General features: G+C 36.4%; 1 protein-coding gene across 2 annotated transcripts in view; it reads left to right on the forward strand.

Annotated features, from left to right (window-relative positions):
* Positions 1 to 180: 180 nt before the first annotated feature.
* Positions 181 to 13,047, forward strand: part of VRK1 (vaccinia related kinase 1) — a 48,264-nt gene continuing 35,397 nt past the window's right edge. The window contains exons 1-5 of one of the 2 annotated variants that reach the window (XM_019552486.1): positions 181 to 1,340; positions 3,670 to 3,831; positions 6,170 to 6,225; positions 10,503 to 10,572; positions 11,335 to 11,422. In XM_019552486.1, the coding sequence (XP_019408031.1) occupies positions 3,675 to 3,831; positions 6,170 to 6,225; positions 10,503 to 10,572; positions 11,335 to 11,422 (371 nt within the window). In that variant the 5' untranslated portion in view covers positions 181 to 1,340; positions 3,670 to 3,674. The remainder of the gene's footprint in view (positions 1,341 to 3,669; positions 3,832 to 6,169; positions 6,226 to 10,502; positions 10,573 to 11,334; positions 11,423 to 13,047) is intronic. The other variant, XM_019552488.1, reaches the window with a different exon arrangement.

Genomic DNA, 13,047 nt, shown 5'->3' on the forward strand with positions numbered 1-13,047 from the left:
TTTTTTTTTTTTTTTTAAGTGTGCGCGTGTGTGCACGCATACGCACGTTTGCTATCAGACTTGAAGATTTCTGCTTTGGTTTTATGAACAATATTGATGACGTGTGGATTCCTGGTCTTGCTGGGACTGTCTATTCACTAAAAGGATAGCAGGTCAGCATTATGGTCTTGTCTGCTGAAAAATGAAAAGAAGTCCAACTGAGATAAACAAGCCTAAGATAGCAATTTGTAGAGAATAAAAGAACCAGATCAGGGAGAAATTCAACATCCTGAGTTGTCGCCCGGGGGAAAAATATCTCCTTAAAATAAATTTGATTTATATTCATTTTAGACTTGAGAAAGGAAGAAAACACCAATTGGGAATTGTCTACTAGAGTTTGCTTTGAGAGCAAAAAGGTAGCATCAAGAATGCCAGTCCAGGCTTCATTTATAAAGATAACTTCACTAATAGCACTATTGATATTGAATTGCTCACATACCTCAAAACAGCACACTCAATACTTCTTTTCTAAGTCTTCTGGGGAGGAGGAAAGAAAATCTTCATATACACTAAAGAAGATGATTTGAGAAGGCTGAACCAAACAAATTATGATTCTTGCTGTAATTTGTTCATATTTGTTAGGTACAAAGTCTATGCTTCTCAAGCTATTCAAGTCCAGAGCAGGTCACTGCCATATTAATGCCGCTGTTTACAACGATGTACCTTGAAAATGAGTTCCTGTCTAGTCACATAACTAAGGAGGGACAAGTATCTCTGGTACTTAAGTTATCTTATTACCAAGGATTTCAATGCTTTTTGCGATCACTAATGAATTAGGTCTCAGTATCCCTCTGAGATAGGCAGTACTTCCCTTTATTGATCATGGAGACAAAGAAAGGTGAAAGTTAACCTTAAATGAAAGGAAGATAAATGGTTGCATTTCCCAACATGCTGTGCTTTTGCCATAAGGCCTCTTTTCCCTTGAGGTGGGAGATATGATAAACTAACACAACCACTGATGCTGCAGACAGTGGTGCAGACCAATTCAGCAGGTGATGCTAAGTCTGTGTTAAATTTACGATGCAGTCTGGTATTACATTGTTTGGATGAGAGCAAACTCTGGTATCCTTATCTAAGCACCTGTTGTTCAAGAGGTACAGTTAGTGCTGGCATCATGGTGACTCTCTAGCTCAAGTAATTTATCTTCAGTTATTTCTAAATCTCCCAACATAGTTTCATTTTGTTGTCATCTTTGCTTTCTGCCCTAAAATGCTATTGGCATTGTATTGTAATATATGTGTGGTATTTTTCTGGAGAGGCAAATGAGTTCTGTATCCAAGTTTGTAAACTATTTTATGATGGTGTGGGCTGACAGTCATTTTTTAGATATAAAGATATTGGTGGTTAGTAGGATAAGCAAGTTGAGTAGTAGTTGTTCTCATGCAAGGAGCTTTAAATGTGGAGAGCTTACACCAATGATCCATCTTATTTGGTAGACTTGCTGGTCTCTAGGTAGAAAGTGTTATAGAATAACAAAGCTAGCAATAAAAAGGTATTTTCCTTCCTTTCTGCTGTGTTTAACCTGTTTTACATACCTTTTTCATTCTTTTTTACGTTCCGCCTATTCTTGTATAACTGCATGCAATTCCCAGATCTTCCAGTTTTTAATACCGTAAAGGATTCTTGCATTTTCCGATACAAAATCATGTGGAGCCACTGCATCCACAGAGGACAGTTATTTTGCAACAGTTCGACATGCTTAGTTTTCTGCACACTGCTTATTTAAAATTATCTTTGCTTGACTTTTATGGCCTAGTGGTAGGTTGACCAAACTATGATGGTGCCATCCTAGCAGTGAGTGTGAACATGGGTAGCCCAGAAACCATGAATGAATATCTTGTTTAATTAAAGGCGGGATTCCCAAGTGACGATATTCACTGCTCATCCTTAGCTTTCACTTCCATTGCTTAAGGGGATGTTAATCAGAAATTTAGTCTGTTCAGGTATGTGACTGAGACTGGTGGACAAGTAAAACTGGAGGTAGGGGAGCCACTCTTCACCTGTCATTCTCCTGGAGCTAATCAAAATAAACTGCCTTGTCCCCTCTAAGCAGGCTTGTCAGCAGCAGAATTATGATGAGATTACCAAGATGAAATACATCCATAATGTTCCATGAATGAAGCTAATATGTATATATGATAATATATATCATATATACATTTTACCCGTTTGTAGAAAATGGTCAAAGAAGTTGTCATTGTCCCAGGAGAAAATGTGCCAGTATTAGTCTATAAAGTATTTTCTTAAGTTGAGAATGTAATTGTAGGTAAGCGCAGTAGTTCCATGTGCTTGGGGCAGCTCGTTCTGTCATTCAGACCGGCCATGCTATTTTTGAGATTATTTTAACTTTGGACAGAAAGCACAAGTTGTGTTTTTCTATAATTAAAAATATGGAGGGAAAATTTGAATTTAATGAAGAGAGAAACTAAAGCATTAAGAGACAGTATTTACAAGGATCATTTGAAAATTATGGATAACATGTTGTTTCTATGTTTTAAGATGAGTGAAGAGACTCAGCTGTCCAGTTATATCTGAAACAAAATTTTGTTTTATGAGCACCTTGGAGAGCAGTTTAGAGTTAAATCATTGCATTTCACGAGTTCTAGACAGTTTCAGATCCTGTAGTTTTGGGTAGTAATACCTAACAACCTTTTTAAAAGTAATTTAGAGATTAAATACCCCTGTCTCCTTCCTCAAGGTGACTATTAAATATTTTCATCTGTGCTGGACAGGGTTTACATGTTCTATGGATATTCAAATGTGGCTCTACTATCTAAAATTAAGCCTGTAGGAACTATCTTTTGCCTTTCCTTCCAGGAGAGTTCTTTAGACCTTAGCAAGGCAGAAGAGCTGTCTTAGGGGAAAAGAAGCATTTTGATATTCAAGAAAGGGATCTGCAGACTGGGGAAAAGTACCTAGAGCTGATGGGGAGAGTTGGACTGTCCTCTAAGAACATTGCAGCTCTGTTGTTTCTGTATTATTCTAAATATCTTCTGAAACAATAAGTGGACTTTCATATTTGTTGCACGTAATTGTGTAAGAGAACACTTCTCTGACATCTTTAACTGTGGTGACAGGTATTTGATCTTTTGTAGAATTATGTTTTTATAAGCTAAACTGCTGAGATAATGGTCAATGAGAAATATGAGGGAGTGTACTCTCTTTTGTGGAACAGTTGAGATTCCATTTTTTAAATACTTAAGATGTATTAAAAATTAGTGAATTCAACAGTTTTACTTGCAAGGAAACCAATATAGGTAAAATATTTTTCATATAGTTGGATCACAATGCATTATCATGTGAATAGCTGTAATTCTGTAGCATGTATCGAATTATGCAAAACCTTCAAATAAAAAAACCTCTTATTCTGCAAAATTGCTTTCATTAGAGCCATTTTTCCTGATTCTTGAAGAAATTGCTTGTTTTTGCACCTAGAAGTCATGCTGACAGGATTACTTTGAGAAATTCTTAAAGAATTTTTGTAGTAACAATTTGGCAGTTTAAACAACTCATAGTTACTATGTGGAAGTCTGTCATGAGGAAAAGAAAGTATAAAAACTGGCATATGGAGTAGAATAAAAGTGTGAAAGTAAATCTGCTCAGTGTATAACCCTGTATTACTTTTTGTAGTGAAAATGCCTTATATAAAGAAGACATCTGGAAAAAGAGCTCCTGCGAAGAGGAAGCTTGCAGAAGAATTTGCTCCAGGAGAGGTGTTAACAGATACATCAAAAAAAGAGTGGAAACTAGGCATGCATATAGGGCAAGGTGGCTTTGGACGTTTATATCTTGGTAAGCATGTGTATACTAAACAGAACATTTTAAAATTGAGGGTCCTTAAAGCCTCCTCCTCCTCCCCTGCATCCTTTCCCCACCCCAACAATTCCTAGTTTAGGAAAGCTATGTATCTGTCAGCTGCAGCATAATACTTTTATTTTTTGCAAAAGGAAATGTAGGTAAAATGAATATTAGAGGATATTGAGGCATAGTTAGCAGTATGTGATACGAAAACCCCTCAAGTCTTAGTCTAACCCAGTGGTTCATGACCTTTTCAAATTTGAGTAAGCCCTTAGTACAGAGGTTTCCAACCCCTGGGCCATTAGGGGTTGGCTGTCGGTCCACAGGAGGGTTGGCTGCTGGACTGGAAGTCTGGAAGTGACCCACATACTGCAGTCCAGTAGCCAACCCTTTTTTATACTTCTGGTCCGCAGTTTGCCAGTCCATGGTTTGCCAGTCTGCAGTCTAAAAAGGTTGGGAACCACTGTCTTAGTAAGCTCAAAGCACCCATTGATAGACCCTTCAGAAAATGCCATCTTTTAGTTTTCACTTGTTTTTTTGACTATATAAAATAATACAGCAATTCTTCTGTTGCAAAGAACTCAGAAAAGAACACAACAGGTCTGAATGTTTTAACGTTATGGATTGCTATTTGAAATCTCTGGATTTCTTTTGTGTGGCATATTTGTACAGCTAGCAGTATGCATCACCCCTGAAAGGATATCAAGACACCCCAGGGGACTGTGGCATCCCTAGCTAATTCATGTGACAAATTAGCTATAATCTTTACTGGTAACATTCTTCATTCATATATAAACCATTTTGCTCCTTTGTAATATCACTTAAATGTTTGTGGACAGGCTTCTATTTTCTTACTTAATTACTTCTTAAGGAGCATTTCTGAAGTAATTCTAGTGGTTGTTGATGATGCCAGATTGATGGCATGGGCACAGCAATTCATACATAACTATCCTGTCTTGCCAGTGTCTCAACCCTTACTTTAGCAGACCTATCTATGGATAGTTCAGTCTCCATGGTAATTTGACGTTTATTCTGTCTTATGCCAGTATTTTTTTGTTAAGAGGATACTTGGCTCATAAATACAAAATTTAAGATTATCAGCACACTTCATGCAAGCCACTGACCAGTTAACAGAGCTTTCTGGTTTAGCTGGGATGAATTGCATCTGAACTTTTGCCCATAGGTCATGTTGTTTATTGTATAATCAGTTTACTTTACTGAGCCATCTGTAGATGTCTGAGAATTTTTCTGTGTGGGTATTGTCACAAAATTCACTTTATAATAATACTTGAACTTCCAGGGAAAAGTTTGAATTTTTTTTCTTACAGCTAGCACCATTTCCAAAATGCAGTCTGCATAGGTGGCATAGAAGTGAGGTCCTCACAGAACCCTGGGAATTCCTGCTAAGGGCCCCATGTTATGATTCTGTTCTTCCAATGAATGTTGAATGGTTAAAATTTTAAGATGAAGATGGTGATAAGGCTCTTGTACTATGTGGTGCATTAGATATGTGATAAGATGTTTCCCTTCTTCCACTTGTGATACAATTGCATTGAATTCTGTAGCTTCATATAGTAATTCATGGGTTACAAAATCATTTATTGATCTAAGATGTTAGTAAAATGATCAGGCACCAATGTAAGGTGACAGTGTTCTTCTGAGAAGACTTGGTCAAGAGAACTGACAAATTTAATCATGGCTAGAGAAGCCTGGCTTTGTTGCATGGTTTTGCCTAAGCTCCTAATGCATACTAAAGGTGGCATTCTTCTTATGTTAGACACTTACCCACATTATTAGTTGCTTTTTTATGTAAGCCCAACCACATCATGTTCCAAATGTTGTTTAATCTCCTTCTCTACTTGTATAGAAGCACATACTTATGTATTTGTTATTCCTAAACTGTCCATTGTAGTATTCCATCACTCAATAAATCTACTTCTATGGAAATTATAAAGCGGCAGCTGGGAGAGCAGATAGTTGGAAGAGAGGAAAAAACCTGTTTTTGGTTATTATGGCATCTAGACAAAAGAAGTACTTGATGGCTTCTTGCAAGTTGTATACCCACATTTTGTTTCTCTATCTCTGTCTTTAAAGGAGTGACTATTATTTAATAATCAAGAGCATTCCATTATCATCCCTGGCAAGAGAGAACTCACAACCAGAAATTTAAGTTGGTTAAATTTGGTACAGTTCTTCTGCCTAGATTCTGAAAATTATTCATGCTAATGTATAATTACTTTATGGCATAGCTAAACAAATGACATAGCAAGTAGAAGCTTTGTTTTTGATGGTTGTCTCTCATCCTACTGATGAACACTTCATATTTTAACAGCTGATGTTAATTCTTCAAAATCGGTTGGCAGTGATGCATCTTATGTTGTAAAAGTGGTAAGAGAAAACTTGAATCTTTATTTCAAAATTTTAAAATGGCTGTTTTGGTATAGCATATGCAATGTGTGACTTGCTGTAAGCTGCTATATATTGTTATAATAGTTATATACTACATCATTGCATGTGTGTGTGACTTCTAAACAAGAAATATGCAGATGCTCAGAAGCAAGCCCCTGTGGGGGATCAGGACTTTGTGATGCTATATACAGATTGGTTTACCAATGCAGGGATATACCATTTGAAAGTTCAAATAACTTGCAAAGGATGGAAGAAAGACTGTCAGTCATACTTTAGGTAACAGAAGGATAGATTCCTTTCAGTACACAGGAGAGTGAAAGCCTGGACTAGCTTTGGATTTCTTTTAGAAAAGAAGGAACACCAGATATTATGGAGAAAGGCAGGGCAATAGGACAGGCAAAAATTGAGGAGTTGAAGACTACCTGTAACATGAGACTGTAATGCCACAGAACGATGATGTTAATAGTAACAGAGAATACAGGGGATGGGTGGTCCACAATTCAGTTTGGACTGTGTTAACTTATGGCAAGACATCCAGGTGGACACACACTAATCTGAGACCTGAGACTGGATGAAGGGAGATAAGTTAGGGCAGTGGTGGCCAACCTTTTTTTGCAGGTGTACCATAAATTAGCCCCATAGCCTTTTGGAGTGCCGTTCTGATCCCTTTCTCCTGTCCGATCTGTTGCTCTGCTTTCTCTTCTCTGCCTTGTGTTTCCTGCCCAAACTCCTGCTCTTGCTTCCTGCCCCACCTGCTACTGTGCTGCTTATATCTCACTTACTTATAAAGTAAATATGAATGCTTATAGCCCATTTTTTTCAGAGTTTAAAAACTAAATTGTTTTGTTCTAAATTCACTGCATCTGATGCATAACTGCAAATCTTCACAGTGTGAATTTCTGCTTCACATGACTATTAGTGACAAATTTGTTTGGAAATGGTGGTGGTTGCAAACTAATGTTCTGCATTATAAAGAATAAAGCACATTTCTATTTCACTTTAATAATGCAGTCTTCTTTCTGTCACAATTTGCAGTACCTCTGTTGCTGAGCTTCCTGATAGTTACTTGCTTTCATTCCTAGTTTTTTTTTCTACCTATGTTTGGGTACTTGGGAAATATGTATTACCCCCGTCTTTGCACTGGGTCTGCCTACACAAATACCAGACCTTTTTGCTGTCTTCATATGCCGTTAGGTAGCAATTTTTGTTAAAAGCCTTGTTTCTGATGTCTTGGAATTCAAGTCACCAATATTTGACTAGTAAACTAGGTTTGTTAGTGTTCAGAAGAAAATGGTTTTCATACAGTATTTCTTAAAATTGGTAAGTTATTAAAGCAGTATAGAAACTGTTGTAGTATCTGACATCTAGTTCTTATGATATTGATGTCTGAGTACAGTAAAAGCCCTGTTATCTGGCATGAGTGGGGAATTGGGGATGCCCGGTATCTAAAAACTCTGGTTACCTGATGCTGCTGGTTTTTGGCTGGGCAGGGGGGAGGGTGTGACAGCAGCCAGAGGTGGAGCGGTGGCAGTGCAGAGTTGATATTTCGGACGGATGTGGAGCAGCAGCAGTGAAGTGTGGTGGTAGCTGCCGTTGCATGCGAGCTTTCCCCCCAGTCCCTCTGCATCCATCCAGCTGGCCAGAAATTCCAGTTAATAGAGTATTCTGACTAGTAGAATGATGGATAACAGGGCTTTTACTGTAGTAGTATTTGAATATTTTATTTTGCAGTCTTACTAATGAAGAAATGTTTTTAATATAGAATTCCTGATGTCACTGTGGAAAAGGAGAGCCGAAGTTTAATAGTATTTCTGATGTTTTTCAGATAGCATTATTTCATTAATTCTTAAAATTTGCTCTAGAGAGAAAAAAATAGTTCATGTGTTTTGACATTACGCCATAATAGAAAGGATTATTGAATTTTCTAGTAAAGGTTTAGTCAGTTTTTTAAACTGAACATATACTTTCTAGTTCAAGTCTTTTTTTTAGGTGTTTGTTACCGTGGTATTGAACCTCATATCTTAATCATCGCAGCATAGCATGTGCATTTATCTGTATTTAGAATTATGTTTATTAGGGGGGTGCTAACTTCAGTTTCATAATTAAGGCTGAATTCTGCTTTACATCTAAAACAGGACTTTAACCTCTGTTATGTATGAAAAATATTGTGTATGCCTGCCAAATTACGGCACTTGCTCTGCCTATAGAATTATTTTTCTGAGCATTTAGAAGTGAATCTGTTAGTCTGATAAAAATAATTTATGAAAACTTCTTTAAGAAATTTGATACCAGCTTTTTTTTGTTTGGAATGTAAGTAGTAGTGGAAAAACACTCCAGCTCTTTTTTATACTTGTTTGTGCATAGACCAAATTTGAAGATATTATTTTGTAACTAAGTTAAATTATCGATTAATCTTATTATCGATCTATCTGTGTGATTAAGAAAACTGGACATGTGCCAGTATTTTAATTGGTAGATAACCTAGCCCAACTGTCATTGCTCTTCTGAGTGTATCTTGTGAATAATATGTATGAGTTTGCACACCTGCCAGTGCTTAGCTGCACTCTTCAAAGGATCTTGTGGCACCCTAGGGTGTCATGCCACCCTGGTTGAGAACCATTGGCATAGGCAGTGCTGAAAGGCTGCCTACATTGGCTCTGTGGCCTTAGTGATTATAGGCATCCACTGAATGTAGTCTTGGTAGTGCAGGAAGAACAGAAACAAGTCAAAGAAGAGTCCTAAAAGGTCAATGGTATCAGGATTTGGTGAATGGGATTCTCCTGCCCTGCCTTACACATAATACCTGTCTCCTTTATATAAAAATAATAAGTTAGGAAACTAAGACCCGAAAGGGCCTTTTGGGTCATTGGATCCATTCCTCTGCTTTCGCAGGGATTCATTAAGCTAAGGAATCCCTAACTGGATCAAGGGCCAGATTCACCAGTTTACTTTATCTTCCTTGTGTTTCACTGGTGATGCAAGGCAGCTGGAAACCCAGATTCAATGACTGGTGCAGTGTGGCTGTTAACACTTCTTATCTATACCACTGAATTTGCACTTTAATAATCCTAATTACAGTTTTTAAGATTTGAACTATGCATGTTCAGGTCATTAATAATGTCACATGGTTGTTTTTGAGGCATTTATGAAATGTTTCATACGACACTTTTTTGTATGAAATGTAATTTTTGTGAGCTAAGGCAGTTCTAAGACACAGATTTCAATTGAAATGGAGTTAAGGTTGGATATGTATCAGTAATTCAAGAGTTAAAATTAAGGAAGCTGTAATTTATCTCTAAATTCAGCATTTTTAACTTGGGAAATTCAGAGGTAGGGTTACACTTAAAAGAAGTCGAAGCATGTCATGGTATGGAAATCTTCATTTGAGGCTTCTACTTGGCTATTATTGATGCCGGTAGTCACAGTCTAGCTTGGGTGGTCGTGTGGAAACATTCTTCTAAGTAACAGTGTAAACTAATTCCTCAGGCACCAAATGTTTTAGTCATAGTTATACTATTGATGAAAGGTGTCACTGTAGGGCAGAGCTAAGCTAACATGCTCCAGCTAATTCAGGTTAGAATCTTACTGAAGGCAAAGCATCCCGTAGGTTAGAGTTAGTAGGCTGAGTTAGGCCGTAGGCTCCTCCTTAGTGTTAATGTTGATTGGCTAACATGAAAGCTACAAACTACCTTGGTTTTCCCTAGGCCTTTGTGTATTGGCTACCACATCTTAACTCACAAGTAAGAACTTACATGTTTTGCTTAAAAAGGCACTCTTCTATAAACAGGATTTCTAAGAGAGGGTTTATTGCAAGAGAATATTTAAGGATCACTTGGCACATGCTCTTCTTTCAAATTATTTCAAGTGTTGAGACCATTATGAGGATGACTGCAATGTTGTTGGGTTCAGAATACAATAGCCTCAGTTGGAAAAAGTGAAGATGGTGAACATATACTTAATATTGTTTGTAGAGCTGCTGCTGTGAACATTTAATAATATTTCTGAAGATTTTTCAGTTAATTTGGTACTCTTTAACCTTTAATTGTGGAGAAAAAGTACTTTGATATTTTTAACTTTCTAGCCGCTTCTTCTGTTGTCATGTTTATCTGTTCAGAGACCAGATTCTTGAAAAATTATCAATATCCAAAGCAGAGATGAAGAATAATGTAATCTTAGGGCAACATGTCAAGATTTTCAGAGTAATTGTTTTCATTAGCTAAAACTTTAACCAACTCTAACTAAAATTTATTTTAAAGGAACCCAGCCAGAATGGACCTCTTTTTTCTGAATTAAAGTTCTACATGCGAGCTGCGAAACCAGAGCAAAGTAAGCAGTCAATTAAACATGTTGATTGAACTTTAAGCCCACATTTTCCTATAAATAATAAATTCTCTCGAGGTTTTTAATAAAATAAAAGCTAAGTGGTACTCTTTAACATTAAATGGGTTATCTAGCTCATCAAGAAAGTCTCTTTAGATCCATTTTTTAAAATGAACTACTGGTATTCATTTACATTTCTTAAGAATGCTTTTAATCATAAATGGATGTTTCTTTTTCTAAATGGGTAATTACTGAAGATAATTGTTAATAAGCAGGAGTTACTGAACTAAAACCCATGCTCTTGTAATTTTTTCATCTTGGAAGGCCTTAGCCTTATAATATCAAAAGAACAAACAGGATTTAGTGTTTAAAACCAAAAGATGATTTAATAAGATTCACTTATTTGTCTTAAAAAAAATTTATTTGACTTCATTTAATAATTTTGGAAAATTTGAATTTGTTGTGATAAATGTTGTCTTACAGTTGCATTTTGGGCATGTTGCCATCAGTGGTATTAGTTGTACTGAAACTGAAAAGATGCACTTTACATCTGCCTGTGTGATCGTCAGTGAGTCCCTGTTGCAACTGAATTACCAGAATTAGCCAGAGGTAGACAATTATTTGACTCCCTACTTATATACTTGGTTCACTTATTATCAAATGATGATCACATCTTATGTGGATACCAAAACAAAATGATTTAGGTAACATTTTGCAGAAGACTTCATTAGGAAATTTTAATGTACATGTCTTCATTTGTATTTTTAGTTCAGAAATGGACTAAATCCCATAAACTGAAATATCTAGGCGTACCAAGGTATTGGGGGTCTGGCTTGCATCAAAAGAATGGAAACAGGTAAGAGATTTTGTTTCTAGGGACAATTCTAGTATTTTAATTCACATATATAAAGGAAGTGGTTTACTGTTTAGCATGCTTTAATCTACAGAAAATATGGTTTACTTACACGGTAGAGCATCTCTTGATTTAATCTTTGGGCTAAATTAGACAGCCTGATCCTTATCCTAAAATTTTGAGGTACATTTGTATGCTGTTCATTATGATCAATAGATTAATTCACTTAAATTGCTACATTTCCCTGACCATCCTTCCCTGCATTGGGATTTGAAAAGGATACTGTCCTGCAAGGGTTTATATGACCAGTGCTGTCCAGGCTTGATTACAGAACAGACATCCTTTATTAAATGGAAAGAACAGAGAAGACTATTAAGTAACAACTACTACTAAACATATTTCTACTTCTTGATCCATTGCATTCATGAAGGAACAAGGGGCTTTGCTTTATTCAACTCCACCAGCAAATTGTGGTCGATCATGCACAGAATGCACAAAAAAATCCTTCTAGGAATCTTTGGAATTACAATAGATGGAAGTCTTTTGCTGAATGATGCTGATTACTTTTAAATGCCCTATCTCTTCAGCAAAGAAAACAGTGGAGCAAGAGAGAACAGGGATAAGGAACTTTGGCATTTAACAAGCTTTTGGCACCAGAAGTCTTATTGCACCATCATTTAGGGTAGAAACAGACATCTCATTTGAGTTGGTTCTGACTGATCCAAGTTCACTTGGAAGCAGTATACCCCTCTACACATGCAGCTTGAATGGTGATTAATTTGAATTAGCCCACATTATTACAGGACTAAGTGTATTATCACAGGAAAAATCTTGGATACTTCACAGATATTTGAAGTGAGACAACAGGCTTGTATGTCTGTAGGGTCTCAAAATAAAAGACTTTATCTCAGGAGCAATCCTGGTTTTTACCCACAGAATTTCCCAAGATAGGTCACTTCACAGGGCAGTTGAAACAGTTAGGGCCTTAAATCACCCAGGAATTTAATGTAGCAGGGAGTTCAATTCTGATTAACCATGAGAGGCAAAAGTAAACGAGTAAATGTAATATAACAAAGGTAAATGTTTCAACCCAAATGAGCTTTTTCAGTATATTCACATTCAGTGTGCAAGGCTTTTGTAGGAAAAAGCTTTGGTACTAAAGTGAATCCACTTTGTCAAACAAAGATGAATGTCAAGCCATCTTTATCAGGTGAGATTCACTGTACTAGGTCAAGTGCTCATTTAAATCTTAGTAACATTGTTTTCAAAGCAACCAACTTGTAAAACTAACCACCACTTAAATGAAATGACTCACTTACAGGAAGAAATTACTGGGTTCTACAGACAACCATTTTTTTCTCGTTTTTGAATAAAATCCATTCTGCAGATGGTCATTTTCTGTTATTCTGTAAAAATAGTAGGTTATTGGGAACATAACTTTGACAGAGGACCTTTTTGTCTAAGTGAAATAGTTCAAACAAAACAATGTCACAGTTCAAAAACAGTACAGAAACAAGAAAATATTCCTAAATATTTGTCAGCTACTTAGATTATGTTTATAATTAAAAGTATACATTTCAATTCAAGAAATACTTCAAGAATAGGTTGTAAAACATGAGAGAGTTCCT

The sequence above is a fragment of the Crocodylus porosus genome, unplaced genomic scaffold, assembly GCF_001723895.1.
Source record: "Crocodylus porosus isolate Cpor-Errol unplaced genomic scaffold, CroPor_comp1, whole genome shotgun sequence".
NCBI lineage: Eukaryota > Metazoa > Chordata > Crocodylia > Crocodylidae > Crocodylus > Crocodylus porosus.